Genomic DNA, 17,112 nt, shown 5'->3' on the forward strand with positions numbered 1-17,112 from the left:
CAGGAATGTGGGTCCTTTTGGACATAAAAACAAAAGAGGTCCTGCAAAAGAGGGTAACTGCATAGCCATCGCCCTGAGTGCCCTCATCATAGTCTTGATCACTGTCAGAACTTGTCTTATTTGTTACTTTCCCACCCACTTGACGCCCTTCCTCACTTTATGTCAGAATCACTCCCATCCGCTGTCCCGAGAGAGGCTTTCCCGGTGCCCAGTCACAAGTAGACAGTCACCTCAGTCGTCTCTGTTTTCTTGAGTTCGGAACCTTTAGGTCCTCTGACATGGCTGTTGTTTAGTCACTCAGTCGTGTCCTACTCTTTGCGACCCCACGGACTGCAGCACGTCAGGCTTCCCTGGCTATCATCAACTCCCGGAGCTTGTTCAAACTCATATCCATCAAGTCGGTGGTGCCATCCAACCATCTCATTCTCTCATTGCCTTCTCCTCCTGCCTTCAGTCTTTCCCAGCATCTGACATGGTGGTGCCCATTTATTTAGTTGCTTGTTTAGGATCTCTTTCCAGTTCCAGAGTGTGAGCACCTGTTGCTGCTCTCTGCTAAGACATAGAGCAGCTGAGCCTGTAAAAGGGGCTCAACAAATGGTTGAGTGAATGAATGGGTCTCCCACTCAGGTGCTCAGGTCACACTTACAATAGTCTTTCTCCCAACTATGGCCCACAGGGCTATACTAGCTCTGCCCCTTGCTTACCTCCACACTTCTCCCCCTTCTGTTCTTCCCTTGCTCACTGCATTCATTCCTGCCCAGTGTACAGCCTTTGCTCTTGCATTTCGTTTTGTCTGATTCCAGATCTCTGCAGGGCTGTCTCTCCCCTCTCCCTGTGCCTCAGTGTCTCCTCTTAGGATAGTCTTTTCCTGGCCATTTTCCTTCTGGCTGAGATACCCCTGGCTCCCACCTGCCCATCTTCTGGAAACTCTCTGCCATCTTTTGCTGAATGTTCAAATCTCACATCCTTCCTTAAATTTGAGGTTGTAACTGACTTTCTTTCCCTTCCTTCTTCTCTTCCTCTCCTCCCCCCCTTTTTTTTTCTTTTTTTCCTGCAAGGCATGTGGAATCTTAGTTCCCCAAGCAGGGACCAAACCTGTGGCCTCTAGTGGAAGCATGGAGTCCTAACCACTGGACCATCAGGGAATTCCCTGTGGCTGACTTGCTGGAGCTGCCTGGACCTCAGGCCTCTGCCTGAGACACAGAGTTGATGATGGCCTTTACCTCGTGTGCCAAGTGGGGGGATTAGTAAAAGTCAAAAAGGACATGACACTTCACTGTGCCAGCCCTCCCACATCTGGTGTGTGAACATGTTATTTTCTCTTTAGTTCTCAGAATCACGGCACAGTGGGAATGAGCATAGTGTTGATGGTGACACTGATGCTTGGAGAAATGAAAAGATGTTGTGCCTATGGTCACACTGCCAGCGTCAGACTTCAGACTCTTCATTTGAACCCTGGATCTCTGGCCCAGAGCAAGGGATCTGCAGTCACTTGAATGTCAGCGTGTGAAGCCCTCCGCCTGGGCAGGCCCTCCGACAGGGTGAGGGCAGCTCCGGTGCTGTCGCTGCTGTGGCCATTGTTGGAGTTACGTCTCGAGCATTTTTCCCAGAGCACTTCCCTCTGCCCCCAGACCTCGTGGAACACCACTGTCTGTGTCCTCTCCCGTGGCCTCCTGCACCTGAGGCTTTCCTCTCAGCCACAACTGCTTTATGTCCCAAGGCTGCATCTGCTTCCCCCTGAACCCAGCACAGAACTTGGCCATCAGAGGCCTCATGATTCAGGCCTGGGTCTCAGCACCTTCGCCAGCACCACGGTGACAGGCCTGATCCCACCCAAGTGCACATCACCAGTGCTGCTGTGTTTGACCCTCCAGGTGGTGGTGACCTTCAAGGATGTGGCCGTGACCTTTACCTCAGAGGAGTGGGGACAACTTGACCTGGGCCAGAGGACCCTGTTCCGGGAGGTGATGCTGGAGACCTGCGGGCTCCTGGTCTCCCTGGGTACGTGCTCAGCTCTTAGACCTTTGGGGACCCCAGGCTCCTCCTGGTTTCTGGCTGATCAGAAGGTCACAGGAGTCACCTTTCCTGCTCCCCACGGGCCCTGCAGTTTGCTGGCCCCTCCTCCTCCTGCCTGATCTGTGTATGTAGCAGGGATCAGAGGGATAGAAGCAGTGTCCCTCTGAACACCAGCCCTCATCCCAGTGCTCAGCACCCTCAGGCTCAGTCTGAGGTCCCTGTTCTTGACTCCTCTGCTGGGAAGCTGACTGACCCAACACGTGGTGGGGTCACGTGTCCTCACAGCTCAGTTAGCAGGGCTATTCTCAGAAGGGGGCGGGGGTCAGGCAGATCTTCATGGCATTTGTCATCAGTGCCACAAGGGATCTCCCTGACCAGCACAGTCTCAGCAGAGAGGCCCCCTGGTTGGCATGACCCTTACATGGTCCGGGGGCCCTGGTGGGTTGCGTGGGACAGTCCTTGGAGGGCCAGGAAGAGCTTTCTCGGGAGGCTGTATATGCTCAGAATCATCAAATGACAGCTCAGACTCTTTGTCCCCTAGCGTGGAAGCAAGTGGCAGACACGTGAGTGGCACCACTGACAGTTAACCACAGCGAGGCACGAGGGGACCCTTTTGCTTTCCGTCCCCACGAAGCGCTGATTGTGTAGAGGTCTTCGTTCTAATGGGAGTTGTGCTTCTACTGCTGCAAAAGAACGACTCCGTTGTCCTGGAAGGTGACCCTGCCCATCAGCCACTTTGTGCTCCTCAGACTTCTGAATCAACAGGGAGAGAGTGACTGTGTTGGCTCCGGTGGTTCAGTCTGATACCAGGAGCAAATTGGACTCTATTTCCCACTGCTACTTGCACAAAGGAAGTGTGTCTGGAATGCAGAGGCCCCTGAAGGTGTCTTATTGTGACCCATGATTAAGGTCAATGAGAACTATAACAGCCTTATTTAGGCAGGACAACTCATAGCCCAGACCCTTCAGGAAGGAATGATTGGTCACCTACTAGGGAATAAAAAAGGAGTATCTGAAGTGGTATTGAGAACCAAAGGATTTGGAATGGGTTGCAGAAGAGATACATACTAGTTGTGGTTTTTTGACCATATAGAAATGAGGATAGTAACCTGTAATGTCATAAGTATTTCTTCCTTCTTTTGCCATGAATATGTGTGTATGTTCAATATCTTTCTCTTCCTTCTTTCATCCCCTTATATAACAAAAGTAGTGTTGGGTAGTTCCTGATAGTTCAGTGGTTAGGATTCTGCATTTTCCCTGCAGTGACCCAGGTTCAATCCCTGGTTAGGGAACTAATCCTGTAAGTCACCTAGTTCAGTTCAGTTCAGTTCAGTCACTCAGTCATGTCCGACTCTTTGCGACCCCATGAATCGCAGCACGCCAGGCCTCCCTGTCCATCACCATCTCCCGGAGTTCACCCAAACTCACATCCATTGAGTCGGTGATGCCATCCAGCCATCTCATCCTCTGTCGTCCCCTTTTCCTCCTGCCCGCAATCCCTCGCAGCATCAGAGTCTTTTCCAGTGAGTCAACTCTTCACATGAGGCGGCCAAAGTACTGGAGTTTCAGCTTTAGCATCATTCCTTCCTAGTACAGCCAAAAAAACCCCCAAAAAGCTGGCTTAACATCTTAATATTTATTCACTATATATCATTAAATTTATACTATTTACTTCTGTTTTATGCTTTGGTATTTTGGCCACTAGGCATGTGGAATCTTAGCTTCCTGATCATGCATTGAACCCACATCATTGGAAGGTGAAGTCTTAACCACTGGACCACCAGGGAAGTCCCCATATATCATAGTATTTGGTTGTAGCATATCAAGCAGAAGAGTGACCATCACCCAAGGAATCTGCATTCTTTCTGTAGAAAATGTTAGTGTATTTTCTGTCGTACATAGGATAGTTGTATCATGTTAGGTGGAAGTATGACCTTGTTGTCTTTATTTGGAGGATAGGAATGGTTTGAGTTTCTGTGGATGCCAAATTGAGAAGAGCTGGACTTGTGATGATTAATTTTATATTCAACTTGACTAGGGTGTATGACATCTAGATGTTATTCAAACACCAGTCTAGCTTTTGCTGTGAAACTTTTTTTTTTTTATGGACTGCACCTATATTTTTTATTTATAATTTTTAAATTCATAGATCAAACACATATTCAAAAAGTATGACTTCAACTTAATGGCATATTGTCCCTTAAGTAAGTAGGGGGGAAAAAAGAAAGTAGAAAAGTAAGGCAAATTAAACAAGACTTGGATTCAGTAGCATACTGAAAATTTTAGTAAAACTAGACATCTATTTAATATTGAGATGTAGGTTATAGTCACCATAACGAGGCAATAAAAAGAAATAAAATTACTCCAAGTTAAGGGTAAAATAAAATTGATCTAATTGATCTAGCTGGGCTGGAAGAAGCAAACGCTGGAATCAAGATTGCTGGGAGAAATATCAATAACCTCAGATATGCAGATGACACCACCCTTATGGCAGAAAGTGAAGAACTAAAGAGGCTCTTGATGAAACTGAAAGAGGAGAGTGAAAAGGCTGGCTTAAAGCTCAACATTCAGAAAACTAAGATCATGGCATCTGGTCCCGTCACTTCATGGCAAATAGATGGGGAAACAGTGTCAGACTTTATGGGCTCCAAAATCACTGCAGATGGTGACTGCAGCCATCAAATTAAAAGACACTCCTTGGAAGAAAAGTTATGACCAACCTAGACAGCATATTAAAAAGCAGAGACATCACTTTGTCAACAAAGCTCCATTTAGCCAAGGCTATGGTTTTTCCAGTAGTCCTGTATGGATGTGAGAGTTGGACTATAAAGAAAGCTGAGTGCTGAGGAATTGATGCTTTTGAACTGTGGTGTTGGAGAAGACTCTTGAGAGTCCCTTGGACTGCACAGAGATCCACCCAGTCCATCCTAAAGGAAATTAGTCCTGAGTGTTCATTGGAAGGACTCATGTTGAAGCTGAAACTCTAATACTTTGGCCACCTGATGCGAAGAGCTGACTCATTTGAAAAGACCCTGATGCTGGGAAAGATTGAGGGCAGAAGGAGAAGGGGATGACAGAGGGTGAGATGGTTGGATGCCATCACTGACCCAATGGAGATGAGATTGGGTAAACTCTGGGAGTTGGTGACGGACAGGGAGGCCTGGCATGCTGTAGTTCATGGGGTCAGCAAAGAGCTGGACATGACTGAGTGACTGAACTGAAAATTGATCTATGGAGAAAATTTTATGGGGTCTACCAAAAAAAAAAAACAAAAAAACATATACAGTGGAATACAGAAAGTGAAAGTGAATACTATTCAGCCATCAAACACGATGAAAAATTTCCATTCGCAACACCATGGATAGACTTGGAGAGTATTATGCTCAGTGAAATAAGTCAGACTCAGAAAGACAAATTCAGTAGGACAGCACTTACTTGTGGATTTTCTTTTTTGGCCATGCTGCATGGCCTAGGGGAATCTTTGTTCACCGGTCAGGGTTTGAACCTGTGCCCCCTGCAGTGGCAGTGTAACATCTTAACCACTGGACTGCCAGGAAAGTTCCCAGGATATATTCTTAAGTGAAAAACTATAGTCTAGAGCAGTGTACAAAGTATACCATATTTTTTGAGTCATGTAGAAGTAAAAATATATAGGACGGAGATTTAACAATTTGGAAAGACAGGAATGTAAGTTATCACATTTTCTTATGTTATAGTTTTGAGTTTGTAGAAATTTAAGTGTTTTCTATAATGTTTAAACAGCATTCAATCAAAATAGAATTTAAAAATCCATAAAATCAATAGTAAAATTGAAGAAAAAGTGAGAGAGACTGTATGTTATATTGATGGCACATCTAGGACAAAGAAAAGTGGCTTTAAACCTGGAGGAGGGACTTCCTTGGCAGTCCAGTGGTTAAGACTCTGACTTTCACTGTAGAAGGCATTGGTCTGATCCCTGGCCAGGTAACTTAAGACCCTATGTGCCATGTGGTGTGGCCAAGAAATAAAAATAAAAGCCCTGAGGAATAAACACACACACACTTGAGTACAAATCTAAATAGGGGAATCTGAATAAGTTCAGGGGATAGTAACCAAGTCAAACCATTGTGGTGTCATAACACAGTCTTACTGTTAGGGAAACTGGGTAAAGCACACACAGGGTCTCAGCTTGTGAATCACTGATTTTCACCATAAGTATTTCAGTTTAAAAATCCAAGGGAGGAGGAATTCCCTCATGGTCCAGTGGTTAGGACTCTGCTTTCATTCATTTGGATCAACCCCTTTTAAAAAATTTATAATTTATTATTTTTGTTGTGCTGGGTCTAGTCAAGGCTATGGTTTTTCCGGTGGTCATGTATGGATGTGAGAGTTGGACTGTGAAGAAGGCTGAGTGCCGAGGAATTGATGCTTTTGAACTGTGGTGTTGGAGAAGACTCTTGAGAGTCCCTTGGACTGCAAGGAAATCCAACCATTCCATTCTGAAGGAGATCACCCCTGGGATTTCTTTGGAAGGAATGATGCTAAAGCTGAAACTCCAGTACTTCGGGCACCTCATGTGAAGAGTTGACTCATTGGAAAAGACTCTGATGTTGGGCAGGATTGGGGGCAGGAGGAGAAGGGGACGACAGAGGATGAGATGGCTGGATGGCATCACTGACTCAATGGAGGTGAATCTGAGTGAACTCCGGGAGTTGGTGATGGACAGGGAGGCCTGGCGTGCTGTGGTTCATGGGGTTGCAAAGAGTCAGACACGACTGAGTGACTGAACTGAACTGAACCTCAGTAAGTAAAATTTAAAGAACAGTTAATCTTGGGTTTCCTGAGATAAACATCTTCTAAGAATCAGATACCTGAAATGAAGAGATACTTACCAAATTTGTTTGCTCCCAGGACAAGGTCTGCCATGGCAACCTCTGTGCATCTGCAGTGAGGGCACATAAGCCTGAGATAAAGGTTTAGACCCCCTATGATGTGATCTGGCCCTGGCAAAGTGATCACCTGTAAGTGCACCAACAGTTGTTTGTGTAGGGCATGGAGACAAATTCTGAAAAATGGGGCTTGTAACTACCAAGAGTTATGGAAAATGCTTCGTGTGATAGATATCTGTCATCAGTGGAAGAAATTGATGGTGGGAAACTGGTTTTTGAAATAATCAAAATCCCATGGGAATGTATGGGGAAAAAACCCCTGAGTTCTAATCAGTGAGGGAAGGAAAATGCCTACTGGGGATTTTTTAATTGATTTAAAGGCTTTTTGCAAAACATGATTTCTTCCCATAACTCAGCACTGAGGGCAGGGAAACTGAAGGAAAAAGCAGAGTGAGGAGAGTTAGAAAGCATATTCACAGTTGTATAAATGAATAAGTATGTATTTTCAATTTGTTCTATATTTCAAGACATTAATATATATCCTAGGAGTTTCAGACATGTTTCTAGAAATATGGAATATGTCAATGCACAACATTTAAATACGTATTTCCCTGCTGGAATTTAGTATTTGATAGAAAAATACAATAAGCAGTTCTTCTATTTAAGTTGCATAGTGTCATAGAAGGTGATAGTTCCTAAGGAAGTAAGGGCAGCAAATGGGTGACAAAAAAATAAATAAGTAAGGAGTTTATGGTGAGTCCAGTCATTAAATTGAGTGTCCATATCTGGACCACTAGTGAAGATGAAAACTAAGGACATACTATGGATGGTTTATTTCCTCATTTCCAATTGCTTCGTATTTATTATTTTGCTTTATAGTGAAATTGGAACTCCAGGATAATGCTGAATTGAGAACAATGAGCAGCTGTCCTTCTTTTATGCTAATAGGAATATTTTAATAATGGTTCAAAAATACAGTATTTATAATAATTTTTGTAGGTGTTATTTATAAAATAATTAAGAAGGATTGCTTCTGTCTGCAGTTTGATATCTCTCTCGGTGTACTAGCACTGAACAATTCACAAAGAAAATTTAATTCCCATTCACAGTATTACCAGATTTAGAAAACACATATGCAAGACCAATAGAAAGAAATCTAAAAAACTGTTAACAAAAATTAAGATCTAAATAGAAGGAAATGTATCATGTTTATGGATTGAGATGGACACTCAGTATTTCTTCCTATATTGAAAATTAAGGAAATGTTCTGATGGTCCACTGGTTTAGAACTCTTGTGTTTTCACTGCCATTGCCTCGGTTGAGGGACTCTAGATCCTGTAAGCCACACAGCATGGCCAAAAATCAAAAATAAAAACAAATCAATGCAATCCCAGTCAATTTCCTAGTAGGATTTTTGTACTGTATAAACTAGAAGGTGGATTCTAAACTTCATATGAAAAGCAAAGATCCAAGAATGGCTATGAAGAATTTGAAGAATAAAAAAGGGAAGTCAAAGGAGTACACAACCTTGATTTCAAGACATATTATGAAAACAAATTAGTCAATACATGAAAATACTGATATAAATAAAGTAGGTAAATGCAACAGAATAGAAATTCCAAAAATAAACATACATAAATGATTGACCTTCAATGAAGTACTAAAGCAATTCAGGGGGAAAGGTATAATCTTTAACTTACTATCATGGCAGGAATTGGGTGTCCATATTTTAAAAAATAATCTCCACAATAAACTGAAAATAATTCCCTTACATCAGTAAAATCCCCAAACCATAAAAGTTACAGGAGGAAGCAAGAGAAAAAGTAAAGAGAATAAATGAACAAATTAGACCACAATAAAATTAAAAACTTTTTCTCTGGATAAGCGATTGAAAAGACAAAACCAATTCTTGAAGACTGTATTGCTAAATATTTCCATTAGAGTACCTTAATCAGTAAGCAATGACAAAATGTCAAAACTCAGTAATTAGAACAAGTTGTATGAACAGAAATTTCAAGAATGATATGTGGTTGGAGATCAACACATGGAAGACCACTTGGCATCATATCATTAGAGAAATGCAAATTAAAATCACTTGGTCCCACTATGCAACTATGGTGTCACTAAAACAGGAAAGCCTGAACATACCAACTAAGAATGTAAAGAACAGGAACTTGGCTTATGGTGCTTCTGATGAGACTATAAAAGGACACCACCACTTTTAGAAGAGTTGGACTGACCCTACATGAGTTTAACATTCACTTACTCTATGACAAGGAGTTGTGCTACCAGATATTAACTCAAGTGAAGGAAAGCATGAGTCCAGAAGGCATTTCTCCAGTGTGAACATTGGTGGCGCAGTAGTAAAGAGTCCGCCTGCCAATGCAAGAGGCATGGGTTCAATCCCTTGGGCCGGAAGATCCCATGGAGTAGGAAATGGCAACCCAATCCAATAGTCTTGTCTGGAGAGTCCCGTGGACAGAGGACCCTGGCAGGCTATAGTTCACAGGGTTGCAAAGAGTTGGACATGATAGAGTGACTGAATGTGCACGCGCGCGCACACACACATTGGATCATGACCTTGGAGCTGTGTACAAAGAACTACACGCATAAGGCCTTTCTCCACTGTGGGTTCTCTGGTGGACAATTAGACTTGTTTTGTAACTGTAAGGCTTCCCACACTCATTGCACTGAAAAGGCTTCACTCCAGTGTGGATCCTCTGATGGACAATAAGACTTGTTTTGTTACTGTAGGGCTTCCCACATTCACTGCACTGGAAAGGCTTTGCTCTAGTGTGGACATTTTGGTGGCTAATTAGTGTGTTCTTTAGCTTGAAGGCTTTCCCACATTCATTGCACACATAGGGTCTTTCTCCAGTGTGGATTCTCTGGTGCTCATCGAGTGTGATTTTCCTCTTGAACCCTTTCCCACATTCACTGCACTCATAACGCCTCTGTGAGGTGTGAACATTCTGGTGTTTGTTGAGGGCAAAGCTGCTCATAAACAAATTCCCACATTTCTTACAGGCATAAACTTTTTCTCCACTGTGGATTCTCTGGTGGACAATAAGACTCTTTTTGTTGACATAAGCTTTCCCACACTCACCACACATATAAGGCCTTTCTCCAGTGTGAGTTCTCTGGTGGATAATAAGACTTGTTTTGTAACTAAAGGACTTCCCACATTCAGTGCACTTAAAAGGCTTTTCTCCAGTGTGGATTCTCTGGTGCACAAGGAGTTTATTTCTGTACAGGAAGAGCTTCCCACATTCACTGCACTTATGAGGTTTCTCTCCAGTGTGGACTTTTTGGTGCTGGACAAGTGAATCCTTGCGGGCATAGGCTTTCCCACATTCCTGACACTCATAGGGTCTTTCTCCAGTGTGGACTCTTTGGTGCTGAACAAGCTTACATTTGTAGATGAAGACTTTCCCACATTTACCGCAATCGAAAGGCTTTTCTCCTGTGTGCACTCTCCGATGATGAGAGAGACCCCCCCGGAGTCTAAAGAATTTCCCGCAGTCATTGCACTTGTATGGTTTTTCTCCAGTGTGAACTCTCAGGTGCTCTGTGAATTTGTACTTCTTACTGAAGCCTTTGCCACATTCGCTGCACTTGTAATGCCCTTGCCCAGGGTGAGAGCCCCCCCTGCGCTGCCCGCTTCTGTCTGGATGCTCTCCATCGTGGGAGGGCTGGTGCTGGAGAAAGCCAAGGCTACCGAGGAAATCCTGCTCAACCGCTCCACATGTGAACACAGTGTCAGGTACAAAGATCTTGCAGCTGGTCACGAGCAAGGCCCCGCTCTCATCCCTCCTGAGCCGCTTCTCTGCACTTGGCTGTGTCTGGCGCTGCTGCAAGTGAGAAGTGAGCATTTTCCCAGAAGCCCCAGAAGAGGGCAGGGCTTTCTCCACCAGGGTACACATGTCAGTGGGAGTGACAGCCTTCAGGACAGAGGAGTCCACCTGTGGGTTCCTGTCTCGTGTCACTCGTTCTACAGAAACACACTGGTCAGAACGGGCCTCTTCGGTATCTCCTCCATGCCAACACCCTGAAACCATAAAAAGTGCTGATAAAGTGTATGGAGACTCTGGTGGGGAAGGACACATGTAGGAATGAGCCCATGGGTTTGTGTTCAAAACAAGGTAGGAAGGGTGAAGTGGTAGAAGGGGATACTGTGCATTTCTCGGCCCCTGGTGGTCACAGAAATAGAAATGTTTCAAACCAAGGAGAACACGGGATATGGAGCTGTGCCAGGAGGAGACACTGGAGCAACTCAGTCCTTGGCCAGTGGCAGTCAGCAGGGTTTTCTGGTGGAGACAAGTGTCAGCTCTGTAGAACGTGTGTCCTAATCCAGGAAAATGCAATTATACCTGTTTGCCTGGTGTTCAAAAACCATACAAGTAAACATGCAACTTTAAAAATACATTAAACATATAAGATATACTAAACACATAATACTGGAGAACGTTTCAAAGAGAGAGGGAACAGGGAGATGTGGAGGACACTGAGGGAGAAGTCACAGTGAGAGGCCAAGTGGGCCGAGTGTCGAAACAGGGAGGAAAAGAAAGAAAAGAGCGTGACCTGAGGAATGGGGCACTAAAACCCTAGTGAGCAAAGGGCATTTCCCTGTAGGATAGAAATGACCTGTGATGTGCAGTCCTGCAGCCCCTGCGCACCAGGCCCAGGATCCAGGAACCCTCTTCCAGTGACTAGAGAAGTGTCCACCTCATCAGGCACCCAGGGCCACCTCCATCCCCAGGTCAGGGTGGGTGACCATGGAACTTACTAGATCAAAGGCCTGAAGGGAAAATGGGGCCGTCATGAGAAACACTGGCCTAGGGTCAATCAACCACTGACAGACCTCAGGAAAAAAAAAAAAATATATATATATATACATATATATAGTACTAGAACCTTAAGTAGTCTCCTACAAATAACCTAGTGTTGACCATAAATGCTGACCACATGTCTCTAATTCCTGAGACAGGCAGTACACACAAAAACGGTTAAAACCTGTGATACAGATCTTCCACTCAGAACAGTCAACACACAAGTGATGGCAAAGCAAACTGCAAGTGGACAGTTCACAAGCCTCCAAGACCAAACTCTTCTGTGAAAGGCATCAGGGCATGTGATACAGGACTAGACATGCAGAGGTTGGGGCACAAAGCTCAAACGCCAGGAAGCCAGGGAAGGAAGCAGTCAGTGTCCACAGCCCAGCCTGGGGAGGCTGGAGTGAGCCAAGCAGAGAGCAGGGCCGAGCCCAGCACAGCGGTGTGTGTGGATGCAGTTCTTACCCAGGGAGGCTATCAGGGACAGGTTCTCCAGCATGACGTCATAGTACAGGAGTCTCTGAGCCTCGCCGAGGAGCCCCCACTCCTCCTGGGAGAAGGACACCGCCACATCCTCAAAGGTCACATGGCCCTGTCAGGAGGGGGACACGAGTTCACAGCGGCCTCTGTAACCAAAACACCCTCCCCACCCACCCCAAGCTTCATGGCACCAACACTGTGACCTCAGGGCCTGGAATCTGACATGGTCCACCTGCTGTCCACCTGCTCAGGAGTATCTTCACACCTGAACCCCGCCCCCACCTGATCTCCAGATGTGTGTCTAGTTGTACACCTGACACCTCTTGTGAGGCACCCCTGCCACATCTCAGACTCAGCACAAGGATACGTAATTCTGGACAGTCCTTCTCATCACTCCTACTTTTTGTTGCCTGCACCAGCTCTTATTTGGGGCATGTGGGATCTAGTTCCCCGACCAGGGATCGAACCCTGGGCCCCCTACATTGGGAGCGCAGAGTCTTAGTCGCTAGGCCACCAAGGAAGTCCCATCACTCCTACTTCTCACTTCCCGTCTCAGACACAGTGTCCTTACTCTCACCTAAAGGCAAACGTCATGGTGTTATGTCAGACGACTGTCTCTCATCCTGCACAGCAGAAAATCATCCAGCTCCTCAGGCTGCCACCCCAGGAAAGGCTCTGCTGTCTTTATCCACCCACGTTCTGGGTCCTGCATTTTGTTGGACACGCCCCACTTGGTCTCACCTCCAGGCACACGGACAGGCTGGCTCCAGTCCCAGGAACATCTCACCACCTCACCTTCTCCAGTGGATACAGGAGACCACCTCAGTACCACTTCACAGGTCTGTGCCTGAGGTGACCCCAGGGCCAGAACTAAAGCCCAACAACCCCAGGACAACTGTGTCTCCTGTATCTGTGTGTCAATACCAGGGGTGGGATGACGTCAGGAGAGGTACTGGGGCTTCTTCTACTTACCTGTCCAGGGACCATAAAGGTTGCTGCTACCATGGGAACCTGTGAAAAGAGGAAGGACCTGAGATCAGGGTCATCTTGGTGAGGATGGAAAGGCGGAGCTGTGTCCTCCCTTCCCTTTCCTGCAGATGAGTCATCTCAGGCTGACCTCTGACCTCAGAGCTATAACCTGACAACTCAGATAGTCTTTGATAAAGACTCAACCTCCTTGAGTCTCAGTGTCTTCAGGTGTAAAAGGGCAACACTTAAGAGGTCTATCTCCTAATGTGTAAACATCAAATGCATTATTAACCTCTCCCAGGCTAAGATTCACTATGACATAACACAGGATTAAGATTTCTATAATTTTTTTTTTTTAATCAGGATTTCCTTACATGTCTTTCAAGGCTTTCTGAGACAAAGTATCTCTTTTCCACCACCAATTATTTGATTTCATGATAGAATTCACTCCTATTATTACACTCCCTAAAATACGTGACCATAAGTTTAAGAGCTCAGTCCCATAAATTGCCCTCTTCTGAGAAGCCAGTTCCAATCCCTGGCCCCCAGGCTACCAGTACTTCTGTCCCACCAGCTACAAATTCAGGGATTCCCCTGAATCCATCAGTATTGATAATTTGATAAAATAACACATGAAAGCTAGGAAAACACTTTTCTTCCTTCTGGATTACTGTAATGGATATAACTTAGAACAGCCCAATGGAAGGGATGTGTAGGTCTAGGTAGTGGGGGGTGCAGGGCAGGAAGGGGTTTTAGGCCCTTTCAGTACATGCCACCCTCCCAGGATTTCCATCATTTCAAGGTGTTCCGCGATCTTGAGGCTCCTTGAATTTCATTCCTTAGCAATTTTTATACATAATCTCCAGTTCCCCTCTGATTCTTGGGAACTTCCACATGGGGCTGAGAATTTAACCTTCTATTCTTCCTGGTGACCAGTCCAATCCTAAGTCACCTCAATTATAAATAAACGCCTGTGCGAAACAGGGGCAAGCTGTAACAAAGACTAGTCCTAAAGCTAGGAAATTCCAAGGAGGCCAAGATAAAACCTAAACATATGTATATTATTATAGCACAGATATTCATTCTCATTTTAAACAGTTAGTACTTGCTTACACAAGATTAACTTGTTAAATCTATACATTTTTAACCTTGTAGTTTCCTGGAAGAGCTGAGGCACCTGTGCCCTTGACTGAACCTAAGATTGACTGACTGGTCAGCATCACCCAATTTTTGTGGCTCCAAAAGGAACAGACAGTCAGCTGGCTGAGTATTCATCACAGTCAATGTACACAACCTCACCCCTCTTTTTCCACCTCCTACCCACCCTTGCTTTCTTAGAAAGCCCTAGAGCCTCAGGATCCTCCCATTTTCAGGCAGCATCTGAAAGTCCTACCCACTCTGCTCTCCAGCCCCACCTCTTCTTTCATCTCAGGTCCCCTTTCACCGGAAAGTGAAAAGATTTTCCCACCTAAATTTGAGATCCAGACTTAGGTGTCACCACAAGGACATCCTTGAGCCAGTGACCTCCTCCCTCGATTCCAGAGTATAGATTCTACCAGCCTCTACATTACCTCAATTTTGGAATCTCAGAAATAGCATGTCTCAAATTCAATTTTTCTTCTCCCCCTAAAACTGACTTCTCACATCAGTGCGGTCTCAGGTCGTAAAGAAAACCTTTACTGTCCTTTACTCTGTCTTTAGCTCAGAGCCACATTTACTTCACCAGGCAATCGTGCCAAATACCTGTAAGGCTTATTAGGAATATTATCTGTTACGTTCCTTTGGGGGAAAAAATTAATAATTAATAAACAGAAACCTCAATGAGAGTTGGCACACCAGAAGGGGGAGCCCTCACTGACCAGAGACAAGAATGGTATTCCAAAGGAAGAAGAGTCTCCTCTTTCCTGGAAAGGACTCAGCCAATGAAAAGCCATGCGCTCTTTGGTGCCTACGACCCTTTTAACTTCCCTTTGTAATCTCTATAAAAGTGTTAGCTCCCCCATAGTCACATACCCCAATTGCAATTCCCCAAATGATCCTGGGGAAAAAAAAAAAAAAATTAAGCCCATTTTTGTGTGCTAAATACAGGGCAGGCTATTTGTTTCAGGTCAGCAACTTCCATACCCACCACTCTAGTCCATACAACACCTTATTCTTCGGTTTCTAACTCAGAAGCCTCCTCCAGGTCTCCCCGCCTCCACTCTCATCTCCTCCTCCCCAATCTGTACTCCTCGGAGCTGGCTTTGAAATACTTTAAAACTCAAATGTCTTCCTAATTTATTCGCAACCCTCCATGCCTCCCAGAATGCTGTCGGCCCAACAGACCCAGACGACTGACTCTTTATATGCCCGGTCCCTGCAGTTCAGTTCAGTTCAGTTGCTCAGTCCTGTCCGACTCTTTGTAACCCCATGAATCTCTGCACGCCAGGCCTCTCTGTCCATCACCAACTCCTGGAGTTCACTCAGACTCTGCAGAGAGGACTCCAACCCCAAGTTTCCCTAATGCTCTGGCTCGTGTGCCCCTCCAAGGATCAGCACGTGCCGGGCCCACGGCCTTTAACACTCCACACTTCAGCACACAGCGTGTCAGAAACGGGACCGCCACACACGCAGGCCTAAAGTTCTGCAGACGGGCCTAAGCCGCGGCGCCGTGAGCAGGAGACCCTCATGGGGGCTTGAGGATCCGGGGACAGAACTGTCACCTGGGCCGGGTCCTGCAGCGCGTCGGTTGCCATAGGACCCTGTGGGCGCAGTGGTGCCAGCAGACGCGCGAGATAATGGCGGAGACTTGGGCCGAAAATCCTGAAAGTGTCCTGAAATCCGCTCACTCCTGTGCACTGTGGACGGCGGCCCTTGGGTTCTTCCCAGTTTCTCTAAGGCCGGCTGCACCCAGTTATCTAGAGTCTCCGGTTTTGCAGTCGGCAGCAAAAGCCGTCAAACGACCGCCATCAAAAAGACGCCGGAAATCCCACCCCCTCCTATTTCACAATCCCGGAAGAGCCCGAGTTTGGGGGGCTTCATTGGTGCGGAGAACAGGGCTGACCGGCGCGTGGTCTTCTGGGTAGTGTAGTTCCCTCGCTTCCGGTTTGAGTTACAAAACCCTCCGGGTCTCGCCTTACCATATTCTGACGAAAGTACGGATTAAAAAGTAGACCTAAGAAAGTCTCTAGGTATCATCTTTAGAAAATTCTGATTTAACTACCATTTCTCAGCTAAAAGTTAATACAGGTTTAGCAAACAAGCCTTTCCCTCGTGAAAAGACTGAGAGTAGCCACAGTCCTCAGTTTCTATTGCTTTTTATGAACATCTTGGAGAAATTTTAAAGTAAGTAAAATCAAGTCAGTATGATTTGAAGGGAAAAAAATTTAAAGGAAATTATATGAAACAAAATATCTCGGTGTTTTTCATTACTGGCGAACAGGAAAACCGTATGGTCAGATAATAAAGTCTGTAACGGGTGCTGTGGACCTAAATAAACCCCAGAGGCAATAATGTTGCCCAACACGTTTACATAGGATCAAAGAGTTACAATTGCGAACACGTTCAAATAGCCGCACTAAAGGTGTCCTGATAGGGAATAAACGTCAGGAGCTTTTAAAGGCAAAGAGAGGTTTGTATCACAAAGAATTTTAATTGCAGCTGTACTCATAAGCTAGAGTATGGTAGCCTAACAGGGTAGAACGGGGTTGAGTGCCAAGGCCGTCACTAGAGGAAGATGTAAGCCCTTTATTGTGGCAAGTTTCAGGCATTCTTTCTGAGTCCTTGGAATATTTACCCTTTGGACCAGGTCAAAGTTCATAGTTTTACCTGGTAGGGAGGTGCAAAGGGTGCACTAATTAACATGTTCCGTTCAGTTCAGTCACTCAGTCGTGTCCAACTCTTTGCAACCCCATGGACTGCAGCACACCAGGCTTCCCTGTTCATCACTAACTCCCAGAGCTTGCTCA

The 17,112-nt window shown here is 45.4% G+C and overlaps 1 protein-coding gene and 1 non-coding gene across 3 annotated transcripts; one reads left to right on the top strand and one right to left on the bottom strand.

Moving 5' to 3' along the window:
• The first annotated feature begins 3,236 nt into the window (after positions 1-3,236).
• TRNAE-UUC lies at positions 3,237-3,308 on the top strand. The gene has a single exon. It is a non-coding gene; the product is annotated as a tRNA-Glu (tRNA).
• A 4,076-nt stretch (positions 3,309-7,384) lies between these two features.
• LOC113875539 (zinc finger protein OZF-like) lies at positions 7,385-16,144 on the bottom strand. 2 transcript variants are annotated; one of them, XM_027514010.1, is made up of 4 exons: positions 15,868-16,144; positions 13,169-13,207; positions 12,182-12,308; positions 7,385-10,932 (listed from the first exon to the last, which is right to left on the bottom strand). In XM_027514010.1, exons 1-4 carry the CDS (start codon positions 15,898-15,900, stop codon positions 9,458-9,460), a joined length of 1,674 nt encoding a protein of 557 aa, XP_027369811.1. In that variant the 5' UTR covers positions 15,901-16,144; the 3' UTR covers positions 7,385-9,457. The 2 variants fall into 2 exon arrangements, with proteins under 2 accessions (XP_027369811.1, XP_027369812.1); XM_027514011.1 differs by lacking the exon at positions 15,868-16,144 and adding an exon at positions 15,491-15,848.
• Between the last annotated feature and the right edge of the window lie 968 nt (positions 16,145-17,112).

This window comes from Bos indicus x Bos taurus, chromosome 18 (assembly GCF_003369695.1).
Source record: "Bos indicus x Bos taurus breed Angus x Brahman F1 hybrid chromosome 18, Bos_hybrid_MaternalHap_v2.0, whole genome shotgun sequence".
Lineage (NCBI taxonomy): Eukaryota > Metazoa > Chordata > Mammalia > Artiodactyla > Bovidae > Bos > Bos indicus x Bos taurus.

Coding starts and splice junctions, on each gene's coding strand:
- LOC113875539 (XM_027514010.1), bottom strand. CDS start 15,900: ATGGCAACCGACGCGCTGCAGGACCCGGCCCAG. Junction 12,309..13,168: donor CCTTTATGGTCCCTGGACAG/GTAAGTAGAAGA, acceptor CCCTCCTGACAG/GGCCATGTGACCTTTGAGGA. Junction 10,933..12,181: donor GTCCCTGATAGCCTCCCTGG/GTAAGAACTGCA, acceptor TTATGGTTTCAG/GGTGTTGGCATGGAGGAGAT.